General features: G+C 59.5%; 2 protein-coding genes across 3 annotated transcripts; one reads left to right on the forward strand and one right to left on the reverse strand.

Moving 5' to 3' along the window:
- Window positions 1-283: 283 nt before the first annotated feature.
- LRRC55 (leucine rich repeat containing 55) lies at window positions 284-2,748 on the reverse strand. The gene is given in 4 exon segments (XM_055722559.1): window positions 284-1,371; window positions 1,461-2,043; window positions 2,045-2,225; window positions 2,726-2,748. Coding segments are annotated over 4 exon segments (1,023 nt in total). The 3' UTR covers window positions 284-1,135.
- A 4,419-nt stretch (window positions 2,749-7,167) lies between these two features.
- Window positions 7,168-17,094, forward strand: NLRP6 (NLR family pyrin domain containing 6). Of its 2 annotated transcripts, none has more exons than XM_055722850.1 (11): window positions 7,168-8,211; window positions 8,623-8,981; window positions 9,201-9,239; window positions 9,329-11,051; window positions 11,485-11,574; window positions 11,925-12,098; window positions 13,200-13,370; window positions 13,610-13,780; window positions 14,693-14,863; window positions 15,490-15,660; window positions 16,367-17,094. In XM_055722850.1, the coding sequence occupies exons 2-11, from the start codon at window positions 8,663-8,665 to the stop codon at window positions 16,452-16,454; spliced, it is 3,117 nt and encodes a 1,038-aa protein (XP_055578825.1). In that variant the 5' UTR covers window positions 7,168-8,211; window positions 8,623-8,662; the 3' UTR covers window positions 16,455-17,094. The 2 variants fall into 2 exon arrangements, with proteins under 2 accessions (XP_055578825.1, XP_055578824.1); XM_055722849.1 differs by having other exon boundaries at window positions 7,168-8,082; window positions 16,367-17,092.
- The last annotated feature ends 1,042 nt before the right edge of the window (window positions 17,095-18,136 follow it).

The following is an 18,136-nucleotide window of genomic DNA, read 5'->3' on the forward strand; positions in this document are numbered from 1 at the left end:
CCTCATTATTCCCTGCTTTCCCCTTTTTTTGGGTTGGTTTGGTTTTAAACTGCACCCACATCTAGACTCTACCTTCATGCAGGGGGGGACAAGGTAAGAAAAATAAAACAACTCATGGGAAGACCCCTCCTGGGAGACGCTGTGTCCCCCCTCAGCCCCACTCTCATGCCTGACGCGCGCTGGCTGCAGAACTGGCCACAAAGACAGTGTAAAACACACACACAGGGACAGCGGCCACCCCAGCTGGACAGAGGGGCCGTTGGCTTTCTTTTTTTTTTTCCTCTTTTTTTTTTTTCTTTTTTGTCTTTTTTTTGGAGTTCCTTTTGCCTCCCAACCTTCCCACATCGGCAAGCAGGGATGAGGCGATGGCGTTCCCCAGCCGCCGGGCGATGCTCAGTGCCTGGTTTGGCCCGGAACCTGTGTGAGACTTTGGAAGAGAAAGGCAAAAAACAAAACGTGGCCAGGAAAGCCATCCCCGGGGGGTGCTTGCAGCTTGGCCTGCTGCCAGGTACCACGGCCCTGGTGCTGTCCCGGCTTGGTCCGGTGTCACTGGCACACCACAGGCATCCCCCAGGTCCCTCCCCTGGGAGCAGTGGTGCTGAGCTGGGTGCTGGCACCGGGTCCTGGGCTTGGACCCCCGTCTTTTCAAGGAATGTGGGTGGGATTCGTGGGGGGTCCAGCGGTGCTGCCTTTGGGCGGAAAGCGCGGATTTCCTTGGTTGTCACCCCGGGAGGGTGGCTGGTGTCCCCCAAGGCACATGCCACTTTTTGGGGGTCTCTCACCCAAGCAGGGGGGGTTGCTTCCCAGCTGCAGCCCCCAGGTCCTATGAGACCCCTGTGGGACCCCATGCCACTGCCCTCACCAGCCCTGGGCAGTGGCAACAGGAGGCGGGGGGGTCTGAGCTCACGGTGCGGGTGGAACAATCCTGGAGGGTGCCTGCCAGGGCAAAACCTCCCCATTTTGGGCCAAAAGGAGGAGGACGTGTCCCCAGGTCTCCCCTGCCATGGCCAGGCTGATGTCTCGAGGACCACCCCAGCCGGGGGGGGGGGCGGTGGGAGGGGACGAGGACAAGGCACAGTCAGGTGCCCCCACCGGGCCATCCGGGCTGGGGGGCTGTCGGCGCTGCTGGCAGTACCTAAACGTCCTCGTCCTCGCTGGCCTTGCTCCAGCGGTGGCAGCAGTTGGCAGTGATGCCCAGCAGGAAGTTGGTGGCCACCGAGGCGATGGAGACGACGAAGCCGACAAAGGCGATGAAGAGATAGTCGTCCAGCGTCAGCGTGAGGTGGCAGGCCTGGAAGCTCTCCTCCGTCAGGGAGAGCAGGGGGGCTCCCGCCACCTCGGGGGGGGCCCGGCACTCAGCTAGCTGCGAATCTGCCAGGGGAAGCGGCATCAGGGCCGGCCGCCGGAGCCCCGTGGTGCGGGCGGGTTGGGGGTGGGGGGGGCGCGCGGGCGGCACCTACCCGAGGCGCAGCCCTGGATGCGTCCCCGCAGCCACTTGAGGAAGGGCTCCATGGCGCAGCCGCACACCCAGGGGTTGCCCCCCAGGCGCAGGCCCACCAGCCCCGGCAGCCCCTCCAGGGCATCGAGGCTGATGGCCGACAGCCCCCCGTAGCTGAGATCCAGCTCCCGCAGCTGGGCCAGCCCGCGGAAGGCATGGGGGTGCACCCGCCGCAGGCCAGGGTTGTGGCTGAGGTCAAGGCGCAGCAGCCCGCTGGCCTCCAGGAACATGTCGGCAGCCACCAAGCTGAAGTTGTTGTAGCTGAGGTCGAGGTGGGCCAGGCGGCGAGCCCCCAGGAAGAGCCTGGCCGGCAGGGCCGCCAGAGAGTTGTTGCGCAGGTCAAGGGCCCGCAGCTGGCCGTAGCAGGCCAGGTAGCCCGGCGGGATGCTGGCGATGCGGTTGTGGGCCAGGCTGAGGTTGCCGGTGTCCAGCGGCAGCTCGGGGGGCACCGAGAAGAGCCGCTGCCCGCTGCAGTCCACTGCCTGCCCACGGCACGTGCACAGCACCGGGCAGCCCGCCCCGCCGCCCGCCACCACTGCCACTGCCCGCCGCCGCCGCCGCCACCAGCCAGGGGCCCAGCAGCATGGCGGGGCGGCGGCAGACCCCCACCCAGCGAGTGCCGGCGGGGAGGCCCGGACCCTCACGGGGCCATCCTGCCACGGGGAAGGGACCACCCGCCTGGCTCACGCTGAGGGCCGCCGGCAGCGGCAGCGAGCGGGGCCAGGCTCTGGGCTATCAGCGCGATGCTCCAGGCATCCCGGCGACATTCGGGGGGGCACGTTAAATCGCCCCCCGCAGGGGCACGGTGGTCTGCGAGCCCTGGGGTGCTGGTGGGCACTGGGCCGTTCTCAGCTGCCTGCGAGGAAGAGGGGCAGCAGAAAGCCGTGCTAGCCACACGCATTGCTGGGGGGGGCCGCGGCTCGTGCAGCCTGGGGTGGCCGTGTGGGGCACCCCCGCCTTCCCCGTGCCCCCCCCTGCCAGGGCCATCCTGCTCCTCCAAGCCCCCTCCCCTGGAATTTCAGCCAAAAAAAGAGCCCCCACACCTCTGCTGACCTTGGACAGCTCATCCTGGCCAGCAGTGGCAGCAGCTGGGGGGGGGGGGGGCCTGCTCCCCAGCCTGCCTGCCAGCCCCCTGCCACCACCACCTCAGCCCAGTGCCAGGGACACCCTCCCCTCAGCTCTCCTGTGGGGATATCCCCCTCCCCAGCACCCACCCGTGGTGCCCACCGAGCCCGCCCTCGCCTGGCCATCTTTGCTCTTTCCTCCCTCACCCCTGGCCTTCTTGGCTCCATCCTCTCCCCACCCGCCCCATCTTACCGGCAGAGTGGGGATGGACAGACACACACACACCACACCACATACACCCACCCCACCGGCCTGGCCACCCCCCTTCTCCACAGGCCCCCCCGAGCCCTCCGGTGGTGCCAGGGTCCCCCGGGGTACTCACGCTGGCCAGGAGATGAGCGGGGGCTTGGCTCCCTGCGGCCGCCGGGCCTGGGTGGTGGGCCGGGGGTCCCTGGGCAGCCGCCCCTCACCCTGGAGGCCGCCAAGTTGGGAGAGCGGCTCCTGCAGCAGCGGCCAAGGCTGCTGCCGAGCCTGGCAATGGGAGCAGGTCTTTCCCCACCTCCTTCCTCCCCTCCTCCTCCTCCTCGTCCTCCCTTGTCTCTCTCTTTCTCTGTCTCTTTTTTTTTTTTTTTTTCCTCTTTTTTTTTCCTTGAGGGCCAGATACTGACGTTTCGGTGTCTCTTAGCAACTGCCTCCACATCTCTGAGCAACAGGAGAGCGGGATGTGGAGCTGCCGGAGCAATGGAGACATGGAGATGGCAGCGGGTAGAAATGCCCCCACCCCGGGGACACCCTGGCCAGGCTGGGGGGACCTGCACCCAAAGGGCTGAGGCATCCGAGTGAGATGGAGTGGGTAGTTCCCAGCCCTCCCTGCACCCCTGGCCCTGGGGAGGCATCCTCCGTGGGATGGGGTGATTCAGGGTTTCCCAGGCTCTGAAAACAGAAACAAATTACATATCGGCAGAGGGGAAGAAGCAGGCAGCCTGCATCAAACCGGGAGCGATGTTTCCTGGCTGTTTTCACCCTAATGCATCCAGGCCGCCCGGACCCGCCGGCTGGGGTGGGGTTGCAGCGGCGGTGGCTGCAGCAGGGATGAATGCGTTCCCATTTAAAAGCCTGCCTAACCCAGCACACAAACCCCCTTCCAGCCTGCTATAAGCTGAGATGTGGGTTTTGTCATTTTTATTTTTTTTTCTCCTGGAAAATGCCTCAGGTTGACACTGATTGTTTCGCTCCACACGAGCTGAAAATTTCTGTTTCCCTTCTCCTTTTGGATGGGGAGGGGACGGAGCAGGTTTTAGCGAGCCGCTCTCCTCCCAGTGGCTGGCTTTTTACCACAGAAACAGCCCTTTCGGATGACAAGGATGCCCATGTTTTAGCTCTGGAAACATCGCAACACCATGGCTATGGCGTTTTTGGAAAGGAGGCACTTTCAAAACCCAGCCTGCCTGCATCTGGGGAGTGTGCGGGGGGTTCCTCGGTTTAATTTTCTCCTGCTGTTTTCATGGAGTTGTTCCTTTTCCCAGCTGAAACCACCGGCCCCGCCTGATCCCGGTATTCCAGCAGCATTGCCCAGGGGCTGTTTGCTCCCCACTTCCCGTGGGACGGCTCCTCGCCGCCGCGGCTTGCAGCCAGACGGCACACAGCCGCCTCTCCGCGCGGTGGGTATTAATTGGCGATGCTCGGTGCCTGAAGCCCGGGCTCCCAGCAGGCTTCAAGGGAAACTCCAGGAGCTGAATACACCCAGACATCCCAGGAGCCAGCTGCAGCTCAGACAGATACATAATTAGAGATAAGACCCAAGCCTGGCTGCAGATCTCTTCCCAGCATCTATTAGCGCCGAGTTTTGCATCTATTAGCGCCGAGTTTTTTTCCACTCCCCCAGCCTTTTGGACTATGTTAGCAGCAAATAAACCAGCAAATTACCCTGGCTGGGGCTTGTTTGCAACGGCTCGTGGGGCCAAGTGGCACTGTAGAGCTGGGTGGTGGTCACAGCCATGGTGGCTGGGCAGCATCCCCAAAGGAGCTGCCAGCTGCTCTCCTGGATCCAGGGTTAGGATGCTCGCCTTCGGGGTGGGAAGGAGCCCGGGCTGCCCTCCACCAGCTCGCCCATGGAGCCCTCCTGTGAGAGTCCAGCTTCATCGGAACAGCATTTCTGGGACAAAACCACATGCAGGAGGGCGCTGGCCTTTTGGATGATCACTCCAAGCTTGCTTCCACCCCCCTCTGTTTTCAATTTTCCTTCCCCCTCCCCTTTTTCCAGGAGCTGTGGCAGTAAGGCAGCCCCCTCCCCTGCAGCCGGCTCACCGAGGCTCAGTGACCCTGGCCCCCAGGAGCTTGGGATGGCTCCAAGGACCCTGGATCAATAAATCTGCCTTATACTCAGGGCTTTGTCTCTTTCAGGGCAGGCAGCATCTGATAGCTTGTTTCATTCAACCCGTATGCATTCAAGCTTTGGAGAGGAGGAGGAAAGGAGAGGAATGTTTGCATCTCTTCTTATGATGGGTGGTCAAAGCTGTTACAAAGAGGAGCTCCCCCAGCCACCTCGGCACATCAGCAGGCAGCACAGCTCTTGGTTGGCAGCCTGAGACAGCAGCAGGACACACGGTCCTTCCCACAGCACCCTCCCGGCCCCCAGCGTTGCCTCTCACAGCCCCAAGCCAGGCCGGTTGGCTGCTGTGATGCCCGGACCAGTGCCTCTGGCACTCAAAACCAAAAAAGGTTTGCTGTATTTGCCTCCACTGTGAGCACCTGGGCATGGAACGGGACTGTGGGAGATGCCGGAGGCTACATGTCTTCCCATGCCAGGGAGTGATGGGGAGGGCTCGGGCATATTGCCAGTCCTCTCCTGGCCCCCACTGCTGAGCGTGCCCATGAGGGGCCAAGGCTGACTAGCAGCATGGCAGAGGGCTGGGGCTGCAGAGAGGGACGGAGCCGTTTCATTTCAGGCTGCTGGTGAGGCCCCATTCCCGTGTTGCCAAAAATTGTAACCACAAAAACTCTCCAGGCCGAACGATAGTTTAGAAAGCCCACCTTGGTTTATTGCAGCGCTGGGGGCGTGGGGGATCTTTCTTCCTAGTATGCACATCCAGCTACTGGAGAGCACACGTGTGCAGCAGAGCACTGCCGTATTTGTAGCACACTGGGTACCCATTTCGTTCACACACAGGACTGTTACACATTTGCCACTTCTAGTGCAAACGGCACGCACCCTCGGCACACCACTGGAGCTTTCTGCCAGCCCTGCATGCTCCCCAGGTGGGGGCTTGCCCTCTCTTTGGGGGCTATTTGCATCAGAGGTCACGATCTCCCACTGCCCACAATTACCTTTGTCCTACTTCCAACTAATTTTCTGTGGACTGCAACACCTTACCAGCTTGGCTCCTCTTGCGGTCACAAGTTTCTCACTTGTAGCTTCTTTCTGCACAGTTTAGGTAATGGTGGTCTCTTCCCCATCGGCTGGTGGTTTCCCAGGGCTGCCTCCCATGGCTAGAAGCCCTTCCATTCACCAGTTTTGACAACTTGAGAGGGGTGAGTCAGCTTGACCTAAACTTTATGCACATACCTATTTAACATATAGTTCAACGCTAAAATATAGTTCTGTTAAGTCGGGAGCTGATGCAACACACCCATGCCGGTTTGGGTGGCAGCTGCCAAACCACAGCCGAGCTTCTCCCCTGGGGGCAGGAGGTGCACAGGAAGGGCAGCGGGTGAGCGCCGCAGCCTGCGGCTGTGCCGAGCAGACCACCAAGCAGGGCAAATGCCCATCCACCCTGCAAAGCCTCGCCGCACCCACCGTGTGTCCGGCTGCTACACCACCGATACCTAAGTGATAACGTCAGTGCTGAGCAGGACTGGCTTTCAGTTTCCCCAGCATCACGCTTAATACATTAGACCAGTCCTTGACTCTTTTAAAGAATAAAATGCTCCACAACCGTTAATGAGTTTGCACTAATTTAATCCAGCCTGAATGCCATCGCGGTAAAATGAGTAAAACTCGGGGAAAAGGGAGCACCCCGGCATCCTGGCAGCAATAGGGCTTGGTTTGACTTAAGTTTGGGTGTCTCTCCATCCAAGATACATTTTTCCTTCGGCTGATGCTCTCTGCAGTCATGAGCTGGTGGCAGAAATCCCAAACCCAAAGTGGGTTTCGGAGTTGAGCCTGGCACGTCCATGCCAAGGTGAGGAGTTACAGCTTTGAAGTGCTTTGCCATGGGTGAAGCAGGTCTTGCTCTTGTGGGATTTGCCTTTGCACCGGACGGGTCACGGCTGCAGCGAGGGCAGTTGGAGCTGTGTATCCCCCTGGGATACTTCAGTTTTGCTGTACACACACCGCTCACATCGGCGCCCTGGTGCAGGCAGCAGCCGTAGGTGAGCCAGTGCCTGCTCTCCACTGCCTTTCACACCCTACACATCACTACCTCCTGCAAAGCTGCTGTGGAGGCATTTTTGCAGTTTCAGTCTCAGAAAGAGTTGGGGTTGTTTTGTTTGGTGCCCACATACTCCTGCCTGTGCCTTGCTCGGGGGCCGCAGAAGCATTTTCCGGGGTGGGGGCTCTGCCGCCTTGCCCCCCTCCACCCACCCACTCACCCACCCATTCGGGCCCCCTCAGCACCAGCCACGTTTGCCCCACAGGTTGTTGCACTCTGCAATCGAGCTGCTCACAGCTGTTTGCTTACAGCTCAATTTCATTGCCAGGAGCATGCAAAGGGCTGTGTGGGGGTGGGAATGTGGGGGTGGGGGTTGCAGCCCAGATTCAGCTGCCTGAATTTTCTCTTCAGAGTGGCTCCTCAGGCTGCCCCTTCCTCTGGCAGCAGCTCAGGTGGGTCCCACTAGATTTTAGGTCTGTTACCCATTCAGCAGCCTCAGGTTTTTTAAGTTTTTGAGGCTTTTTGCTTGACCAAATAAACTTGTGGTGTGACCTGTTCCCAGTGCAGGACCCCCCTGCCTGTTGAAGCACTCTGGGGAGAGCAGAGCCACCTCCATCACCTGCTGAAGATAGTGATGGGCCACCAGACCGACGCTTCCCTGGAGGTGGGATGCCAGAACTGATGTTTGGCTCCGTGGCAGGATGAATTTCAAGGCAGAGTGGTAAAAGTCACTGCCTACCCTTGGCTGGGCCAGGCAAGGGCTGTTTTTGCTTGCTGGCATGTTCCCATCTGAGTTGGGCTTGGCTGCAGCTGAGCCGGGCGCCGAGGTCCCTGTGCCTTCAGTGCAACCCTCTGCTGCAGCGTGAGAGGGAAGGAGCTGGATCTAAGAAGAAAAGAGAAGAAAAGGGAAAAACAGATGAGGCACAGAAAGGACATGAAGTGTGAGAACCTTGACCTGAGAGGGAAGGAAACAGCAGCACGCTTTGAAAAGTGAAACTGCTGGTGCAGGAAATCGGCGCCCTTGTGCTGCTCACCGGCTGGGCTCTGCCCGGCCACCACAGCCTCCGGCCGGCCCTGCAGACCCACCTGCCCCGGCCGCACTGTACGGCCTTGCTCCGGAACGGGGCCAGCTGCCCGGCTGTGACCCAGGTGGGACATTGCTGGGGACACAGTTATCCTTGGGGACATGGCTCTCCTGGTAGGGATGTTGCTCTCCTAGTGGGGACATGGGTCTGTTGGTGAGGATGGTACTCTCCTGGTGAGGACATTGCTCTTCTGGTAGGTCCACTGCTTTCCCGCTGGGGTATGGCTCTCCTGGAAGGGACATTTATCTCCTGGCGGGGACATAGCAGTAGGGACACTGCTTACGTGGTGGGACATGGCTCTAGTGAGGCTTTGGTGGCAAGCCCCTGGGTGACTGCCCCACTGCTCCTCGTGCTGGTGGGGAGGGTTTGGGCTGGGGGAGCAGGGGAGGGACAGCAGGCAGGAACCATGGTGCCTGGCTGGGGGCAGCCAGCCCCACAGCCCTGGTCCCCAGGGAGCAGAGCAGGGAGGATGAGGCTGGGGGCAGCGGGGGCCACAGCTCCCCTGGGGCAGAGACAGCACGACCAGGATGGGGCTGCATTGCAGGGCTGGGGGGGGGGGTGTCTTCACAGGATGATTTCCCCAAACCTTGTCCCCCCATCACAGGCACGGGGCTGGGTGTTAGCCGGGTGTCAGGGCTCTCCCCATGGGGGTGCGCAGCAGCAGGAGCTGCGTCCCAAGTGGGGGCAGCCCCCCGAGCACTGCTGGGGAGCTGCTGGTCCAGGCCCTGGAAGACCTCTCAGAGCTGGATTTTAAAAAATTTCGGCATGTGCTGGCCCGTGGAGACCTGCAGGGCAGGAAACCCATTGGCTGGGGGCGGCTGGAGAAGGCTGGCTGCGTGGATACCACGAACCTCATGTTGGATTTCTACGGTGAGGAGGCCGCCCTGGATGTGGCTGTAGCCGTCTTTGAGCGCATCCAGCTCCGCAAGGCTGCCACCCTGCTCCGGGAAAGCAGAGAGAAAGGTGGGAAGGCTGATGCAGCATTGCGTGGGGTCCCGGGTACTGCATCCTGGGGGTTGCGTCCACAACATCCCGTGTTTGGGGCCAGGAGGATGCTACAGAAAGGGTGGTGGGTTGGGGGTCCTCGTACCGGGGGCTGCTTCAGGTAGGAGGAGATGGAAGAGGATTTGGTGGTGTCAGGGTCTCAGCAGTGCTGCCCACTAACACCGCTTTCTCTTCCAGCCCTGGCGCCCGCTGCTGTACTGGGACCATCGTCACCAGGTAGGTGCCGGTGGGGAGAAGTGGGGGGAGCTCTGCTGCTGCTTGCCTGGTGGTCTGCAGACATGTGAGGTGGCCTCCCACCCTTCCAGATTACCAGAGGAATTACAAAAAAGCCATAAGCCAGGCATACAGCCGCATAAAGGACCAAAACGCCCGGCTGGGTGATGACGTGAGCCTGAACACCAGGTACTTGAAGCTGGTAATCATCAACAAGCACCTTGATGAAGAGGAACGGGAGCATGAGATTGTGGCCATGGGACAGAGGCATGCGGAGCTCATGAAGGAGCAAGCCAACTCCTCCATCGCTGTTGGTGACCTCTTCAAGCCCGACCCTGATGGCTGGACCCCCAGGGTGGTTGTGCTCCTGGGAGCTGCGGGTGTGGGCAAGACAATGACGGCCAGGAAGATTGTGCTGGATTGGGCATCTGACAAGGTGTTCACAGAGTTTGACTATGTCTTCTACATCCACTGCCGGGAGGGTAACCTCCTCACCAGCCAGGCCAGCATGGCCGACCTCATCACCTGGTGCTACCCTGGCAGCTCTCCACCACTCTCTAAGATGCTGGAGCAGCCAGAGAAGCTCCTGTTCGTGATTGATGGCTTTGATGAGCTCCGCTTCTCCTTCGACCGGCCCCAGACTGAGCTGTCCTCTCAGCTCTGGGAGCCAAAGCCGGTGGAAATCACCCTGAGCAGCCTCTTCCGCAGGAGGCTCCTGCCCGAGAGCTCCCTGCTCATCACCACGAGGCCGGCCGCCCTGCAGAGACTGGGCAGGTTCCTGGACTGTGAGCGCTACGCTGAAATCCTGGGGTTTTCGGAGGCAGAGAGGAAGGATTATTTCTACAGGTTTTTTGGAAATGAGGAGCAGGCGGCTGCTGCCTTCCAGTTAGTCAGAGGGAATGAGGTGCTCTTCACCATGTGCCTGGTGCCCATTGTGTGCTGGATCGTCTGCACCGTCATGAAGCAGCAGCTCAGATGCACCGGGGGTCTCATCCAAAGCCCCAGGACCACGACGGGGATCTACATCCTCTACCTTTCTGCCTTGATGCAGTCTCTGAGCGGCCAGCTAAAGAAAGGCATGCCCAGGCTGCTCAGGAGGCTGTGCTGCCTGGCGGCCAGTGGCATCTGGAAGCAGAAGGTCTTCTTCGAGGAGAAGGAGGTGCAGGGGTACATGCTGGACCAGCGAGAAGCTCTCCCGCTCCTCCTCAATGAGCACCTCTTCCAGAAGGACATCTCCTGCGTCAGCACCTACAGCTTCATCCACCTCAGCTTCCAGGAGTTTTTTGCAGCCCTCTTCTACCTGCTGGAAGATGAAGGGGAGGCAGTGGAAGCCCCCACCGGTCCTACCAGGGATGTGAAGGAGCTGCTGGAGAGTTATGGCAACTCCAGGAACTACTTCATGCTAACTGTGCGGTTCCTCTTCGGGCTCTTAAATGAGGAACGCAGGAGGGAGCTGGAGGAGAAGACTGGGTGTAAAATTGCCCCCAGGATTACACAGGAATTACTGGCATGGCTTCAAAACAGCCAGAAAACAGCCCTGGCTCTTCTGATGCAGAAGACGGCGGTGATCCGCGAGCTGGAGGTCTGCCACTGTCTGTATGAGCTCCAGGATGAGCAGTTTGTGGCAGCCGCCTTGGATCCTTTCACGGGGGTGTACCTGCGAGGGCTCAACCTCAAGCGCTTCGACCAGGTCGTCCTTTCCTTCAGCATAAAAAACTTCCCCAAGCTGGAGTCGCTTGACCTGGGGCACTGCTCCTTCCTGTGGGATGACCCCGAGGACTGCGGTGGCCCGCAGCCAGCCAAGCAGGCATGCTGGTGCGTAGGGTGCTGAGCCACAAAGTGGTGAATCCCTTAGAGCCCAAAGAGCTGTGATGACCATGTGGAGGAGCCCGCAGTGGGGCCAGTCCTCCCACTGCACCTGGAACGTCGGCAAGGGCCTATGGGTCTAATCTGGGGATGCAGCCAGCGGCCACAGAGCAATATAGGGGTAGGAATAGGAAATGGGATAGTGATAGGGAGAGGATAGGATAAGAATAGACTGGGACTAGGACTAGGAATGGGATATCATAGGATAGAATAAAATAGGGTAGCATAGAATAGGATAGGAATGGGATAGCATAGAACACAATAACATAGGCTAGCACAGAATGGGATAAGAATGGGGATAGGATAGGAATAGAACAGGAAAGGAATAGATTATGAGTAGGAATAGAAATAGGAGTACAATGCACCTCTTATTTGTTTTCAGGGAAAAACAGCAAGAGGAGGGGAAGCAGTCACCCATTCACCTGCTTTGCCAAGCCTTGGAAAAGTCAGACTGTAAATTAAAGAAGTTAAGGTACCTTGCTCTTCTCTGCCAGGTGAAATAGGAAAACAAGCCAAGCCCAGCCTCTTCATGGCTGGGGATGAGAGTCACCTCTGCGCAGAGCCACCGAGGGCCTGCCACTGTCAGGGGCCGCAGGCAGTGGCCGGTGTCCTCGCTGCATGGGGGGGGTGGGGTGACCACGTGCCACCACAGCTCACCACGCGGCAGGGTGGGCTGTGCCCCTGCTCCCGGGAGGCCATCTGTGAGGGTGGTCGGGTTGGGGACATCATCCGTGGCGGCTGTGTGAGTGAGGGGTTGGGTGGTGCATCCGTGTGGCCGGGCAGCTGTGCCGACCCCGTGGCTCCCCTCCGCATCTCTGGCAGGTTTGATCAGTGTCAGCTCACAGGCGCCTGCTGCGCCGCTCTGGCCTCCGTTCTCAGCACCAAGCCCACGCTGGTGGAGCTGGACCTGGCTGGCAACAAGGACCTGCAGGACGGTGGTGTGCAGCTGCTGTGCCGGGGGCTGAGGCGCGGCGCCTGCCAGCTGCGGATGCTGCGGTAAGGGATGGTGCCAGCTCCGGGGGGCTGCGGGAGTGTTCGCCTCTTCTCCTCGCCAGCCTGGGAGAGGAAGGAAAAAAGAAAAAGAAATGACAGAGGCCCGTTTACCGATGCTGCTGGTGCCGAAGATAGCTTGAGGCATTGCTGACCTACTTGTCGCGGGGTCCTGACCCTTATTGTTGCCTTGTCCATCAATATAATTTAGTTCCATGCCTCTGCTAGGGTGCTGTAGGGAAGTAAGAGAGAGAACTAATTTTCAGTGCCGAGGCTAGAGGAGAGGTGTCTGCTACCATCCCCGCTGTCTGCTTGTCTGTGGCTGCCTCAGTGCACCCCAGACATCTTTCCCCTGGCTCTTGCTCTGCAGCTGCGTGTGTTTTTGGGTCCCTGTGTGCTGTGGCAGGAGCAGGGCTGGCCACACACCATCCAGAAACATGTAACTGCAGAAGCAGATTCAACCCATGGACCATTTCTGGGAAGGGGATGAACCATCCCTTGGTGTCTGCATTTTCCCTTCTGTGTTTCTAGGGGGTGTGTTCTCCCGTTTTCCCCTGGTGTAGATTCAGACTGGACAATGAGATTTGAAAGAGGAAATCTCTCTGAAACTTCAAAAGTGAGGCAGAATAATCTCACCCATTCAAGCAATATTAACTGTTTGCCCTCAGATCTTTAGTCCCTGGTTGAGCAGATGCTGCCTGGTCACCTTACCTCTCCATTTCCACGCTCTGGCACAGCGGGATTGCTGCCAGGTACCTGGCTGCACTTTGGCATTTTGTCCTTTAGAGTCTGAGGATCTGGGTTGTGTTTCACACTCTGGAGTGTGTTTGTGCCACCCTCAGCATTGCTGCACCCAGGGATGCTGAACAAGGCAACATGGCAGCAAGCACCAGATACTGGCGTGCCAGCCCCGGGGGAGGATGGGGAGAGGGCAGGAAGATGCTCCCCGCTGTTTTCCAACATAGTGAACCCAGAGCCATGGCAGGAGCCCCCTCCATGCCTGGGCCCAGGCAGGGGACACTGCCCAGGACTGCTCCAACCTGGGGTGATGGAAGGGAGGGCGGCAGCACCGGCGGACAGGCAGCCTCACCACTGACTCTCCTGCAGGTTGGGCTGCTGCAACCTTACGGCCACCGGCTGCAAGGACCTGGCTGCTGTGCTGGGCACCATGCCCAGCCTGGTGGAGCTGGACCTGAGTGACAATCCCTTGGGGGATGGCGGCGTGCAGGAGCTGTGCAGGGCACTAGCAGGACCCAACTGCAGCATGCAAAGGCTCTGGTATGGGGTGTCGAGCTGGCAGGCCCCGCTCTGTTCCCAGTAGACACCTTTGGGGTGGGATTGTGGCCAGGTGTGCAGGGTGCTGCTCTGTCCCTCCTGAGCAACGTTGCTCTCCCTGAGCCGTGCTAATCAAACAGCCTGACTGCATCCCCAGGCCCAAAAAGCAGCAGGTGATTTTTGGAAAGAAGTGGCTTCCAGGGGATCGAGCCCAGCTTAACCACAACACTGTCCCCATGCAGGCTGTGGCGGTGCCAGCTGACCAAGACAAGCTGCGGGGCTCTGGCCATGATGCTCCCCACCAGCCCCAGCCTGACGGAGCTGCACCTGAGTGACAATGAGCTGGGAGACGAGGGCGTGCGGCGGCTGAGTGAGGGGCTGCGGGATCCAGGCTGCCGGCTGCAGAGACTGAGGTGGGTGGCTCCATGGGGGGCATTGCTGGGTGGGCACCTCTGCAAGTGGGATGTCCGCAAGTCAAAAATAGAAAGCAGTTGCTGCCTGTTGCTTGAAAGATGTAACATGCTCCTGGGCTACACAGCACTGTGCTGGCTGCCCTCCTAAGCCCTGCAGGGCAGAGGTGACTGCCATCTTTCACCAGGGCTGCCACCACAGGGACAGCTCTGGCTGTCCCATCTGCCTTTAAACTTGAGCTTTTTACCCCCTTTTTCCTCTGGAGTGATGAACGAGCTCCCTGTCAGCCATTCTAGGTAGCAGAAAGGCAGGCAGAACAGGCTGCGGAGAGGCTGCACGGCAGGAGTGGTAAAATTGGAGTTGGCAGCGTTTCCCAGGGCTCAGGCAACAACCCCCAGCTGCGCGGACCCCCTGGGAGAAGGGGGCTGGGTGGGCCGGCGGAGGCACCGAGGCAGGGTAGCTAGCTGGGGTGGTGGGCAGCACTTTTGCTTTGAACAGTGTCAGAGCCAGAGGAGGGGGACAGGTGATGCAGCCCGTCGGTCTGGCAGGGGTTTTAAGCTCCTGGGCTCCAGTAGTGATGGTGAGCCAAGGGGAGGGGGCTGCAGTACCCCTGGGTGGGAGACCTGCCTCTGCTGGGGCAGGTGGCAGCTTTCTGGTCCTGAAGGACCCGAGAACCCCCTAGCCAGTGCCTCCAGGGGGCTGTGGGTGCTGCCCACACCTGTAACGACGGGAGTCAAAGAGGATAAACCTACAAGATTTGGCAAAAGTACAGAAGCGAGGTTCCCTGAGGGCAGGGGCCCCGTTGGCCCCAGGGCAAAGGGGTGGTTGGTGTGGAGGGGGGGCTGTGGGCACTGTCCCTGCAGTTCAGAAGGCAGCCGTGATGAGGCCCCTCTCTTCTGCCTGTCCCCGTGCAGGCTGTGGCGGTGCCGGCTGACAGAGGCAAGCTGCAGGGCTCTGGCCACGATGCTCCCCGCCAGCCCCAGCCTGATGGAGCTGCAGCTGGGGGACAACGAGCTGGGGGACGAGGGTGTGCGGCGGCTGAGTGAGGGGCTGCGGGATCCAGGCTGCCGGCTGCAGAGACTGAGGTGGGTGGCTCCCAGAGGGTCCCTGGGGGACAATGGTGTCTCCAGGGACCATCTGCGACTTGCCTGTGCTCCCCCGGTGAGTCCCCTTGTGGCCGGTCACCATCCTTCCCCAGGGCCGTTCAGACATCAGGTCGGTGTGACAGCTTCAACAGGTGGGGTGCTAACAGCTCAAACCCATAGAATTATTTACTTATTATCTGGCTGAGATTGTTTATGGTCACCCAGATGAGATAACTAGGATTTAAAGCTCTCCCAGGCGCAGCAGCAGTACCCTCACTGCTGTTAGTCCATCCACCAGCACATTTCGGGTGCGCGGTCCATAGGTGTTTGCTCCTTAAAGATCACCCCGATTGTGGTCAGTGGTTGTGAGAGGTCATCAGGGGTACCCCAGCCAGGAGGAAGCCCAGCCCTGCTGTGCCCACCTGAAGCGATGTTGCGCATTCTGGGGAGATTATACCCAGCATCAGAGACCTCACAAGAAGCCTAGAGCGAGTCCTCCCTGGAAACTATTTCCAGGCATCCAGAGGACCTGGGGCGGGTGGGCAGGCGGCACTGGCAAGGCTTCTGGCTGTGCAGGAGTGTGCACGAAATGGCCAAACATCTTTCTCCAACCGCTTCCCTGGCAGCCTGTGGCAGTGCCAACTCACCGATGCCTGCTGTGGGGACCTCGGTGCTGTGCTCAGCACCAGCCAGAGCCTGGAGCAGCTGGACCTGAGCGAGAATGACCTGGGAGATGGCAGCGTGCAGCTGCTGTGCGAGGTGCTCAGGCACCCTACCTGCTGCTTGCGGATGCTGTGGTAAGGGACCTTCGGCTCCCCGGGCATCACCTCAGCTGCAGTGCTCCTCCAGCTGCAGGGCCACTCCCCGTGGGGCCTAGGACAGGCCAGGCATGACGTGACCCTGCTGCAGCTCCTAGCCCACCCTGTGAGGTCTGAGAGCGTTTTCTGTGAAGCTACAGCTGCTCCAGGTGCCCTTCCCCAGGACTGCACCGTGCTGGGCAGCTCGACCCGGAGAGGCCCACGTGGCAGCCGGCTCTGTCCTGCTGCCCCACCCCCCACCTCTACCAGCTGCTCACATCTGGAATTAGTGTGATTAGACCCACTGCCTTCCTAAAGCAGTTGGCACTGTCTTGGGACATGCTGCCAATGCATGTGGGGACATGTTTCCTCAGCCCCAAAGCAGGCAGCAGGGGTAGCCACTCCGTGCTGCTGCTGCCCTCATGCAGCCAAGGGAGCGGGACCGTGGAGCCCAACATGGAGCTGTGGTTACCCCACCAAGGGCTCCATGGACCAGCCCTGGGCTCGGTCTCCCGCACGCTCTCTGCTTGCTGAAGTAGAAGGTGGCAGCTGGGACCAGGGCCAGCCAACTCCAGAAAAGAAACCCAAGCTGGCTCTGCTTTTTGTCCTTTTTTTTTTTTTTTTTTTTTTTTTTTGACTGTGCAATGTCACAGCCAACAGTCAATAGCTTGGGGGGGTTTAACCTCTTTCCTTCTCCTCTCCAAAGGCTCAAGAAATCAGGATTAAATGAAGAGCTGTCACAGACACTGGCTGCGCTCAAGGCAGTAAAACCCAACCTGTCTGTGCACATGTGACAAGCAGGACTCGCCTCAGCGCTCACTGATGGAGCCTGCACTTAAGAGAGGAGGGGTCTGGGAGAGGTTTGTTCTGTTCGTGAGAGGCCCTCTTGGTGCTGAAAGCACCTTCCCCCAGGCATGGCCAGGTTCTGGCTCAGCCTCCTCAGGAGCACAGGGATTGCCACTTAGAACTGAGACACATTTGTGCATTACAGGTCCAGACAGGACCTCCTCCAAGGTCCTGAGTGGGGGGGAAGGAAAGGGAGCTGAGGCCATAGGGAACTGGGGTGAGAAATGGATCAGTCTGAAGGTTCAGTGTTTGGGCCCCGGCTTTGGGAATGCCCAAAACATGCCTTGGCTGCAAATATTTTTATTTGCTCCTCGCACTTCATATGCTGTGATTCTGTATTTCTGTCTGGAGCTCCAGTTGCCAAGGTCTTCTCCCTCTCCTTTTTGGCCATTTAATTATTGTGAACAGTGCTTCTATTATACCCATGCTAAATAAACACCCCCTCCCAGAAACCTCTTTGCATCGTGACATTTCTGCTCGCTCCTCTATCAGCAGCCTCCAGCCCAGGCAGCCCCAGGGATGCTGCCCAGTCTCTGGTTTCTCTCCCACCACCAGGAGCATCATGGTGCAGCCAAACGGAAAGCTGGATTAACAAAGCACAAATCTGTTTAAAGTTCCCGGTCACCCTGGGGACCAGCACAGCTCTCACTGTGGGTAAGAACAAAGCTTTCCTCCCTGGCCCCGTGGTGCTGTTCTGGCGCTCAGCCCCAGGCCTGATCCCTGTGTCTGCTGAGGTGACACCTGGGACCATGTTCTGTCTCTGTAGCCTAGTCCTGCTCAGTGCACAGCCCTCACCAGAGCCCTCCGAGCAGCAGAACCAGCAGCCCCTTCCCCAGGCACCAGGAGCACAGAGAAGGAGAAGTGACAGGGTGACAGTGCCAGCTGCTCCCAGGTCCCTCCACCAGCTTCTTGGCCCAGCCCAGTTCAGTCTCTGAAATTGCTTCACAGCTTGTGCCGATTCCCTGTCCCAGACTGGAAACACTCTGGCAGTGGCAGTGGCTCTGGCAGGGCCCTGCTGGAAGTTGCTGCTCATCCCACCACAGAGCCTGTGGCTGGACATACTGGCGCGGGGCTGAAACTAAACCTGCCCCTTGCCAAAAGCATGATGGTGCCTGATGGCCCCTGCTCCCTCCTGTGCCAGCAAACCTCGATCCTCCGGCAGCCAGCTCCAGACGGCAGCCTGGCCTCCGGCTCCCAGCCCCTGCCAGGGCCCAGAAATCACTGCCTCCTTAGTGAGGTCTAACACAGTAATTTGAGGATTACCATGAGGGACAGAAGCCAGCTGGCAGGGAGCAGCTGCAGCCTGTGCTCAGGGGAGCCTGAAATAGCCCAGGAGAGCCTGGGGAAACCAGCGATGCAAGAGCATCCTGCTCTGCAGAGATTAAGGAAGCCCAGAGGTGCTGTGGCCACCCTGAAAGCACCCGAGAAAACCACTAGTGAGAAAGGTCACAAGAGTGCAAGAAAGCCCAGCAAAACCAGGGGAAAAGACCTCCAGGGAGATCCCAAGAGCTCAAGTGATGCTAGGTGCGCCCCAGAGAGACCAGGAAAGCCCAGGTGAATCCAAGGGAGCCCCAGGGAGCTGAGCCAAGGGAGTGCAGAGCACCCAGGAAAGCGTGGAGGAACCCAGGAG

The sequence above is a fragment of the Falco cherrug genome, chromosome 10 (genome assembly GCF_023634085.1).
Source record: "Falco cherrug isolate bFalChe1 chromosome 10, bFalChe1.pri, whole genome shotgun sequence".
Classification (NCBI taxonomy): Eukaryota; Metazoa; Chordata; class Aves; order Falconiformes; family Falconidae; genus Falco; species Falco cherrug.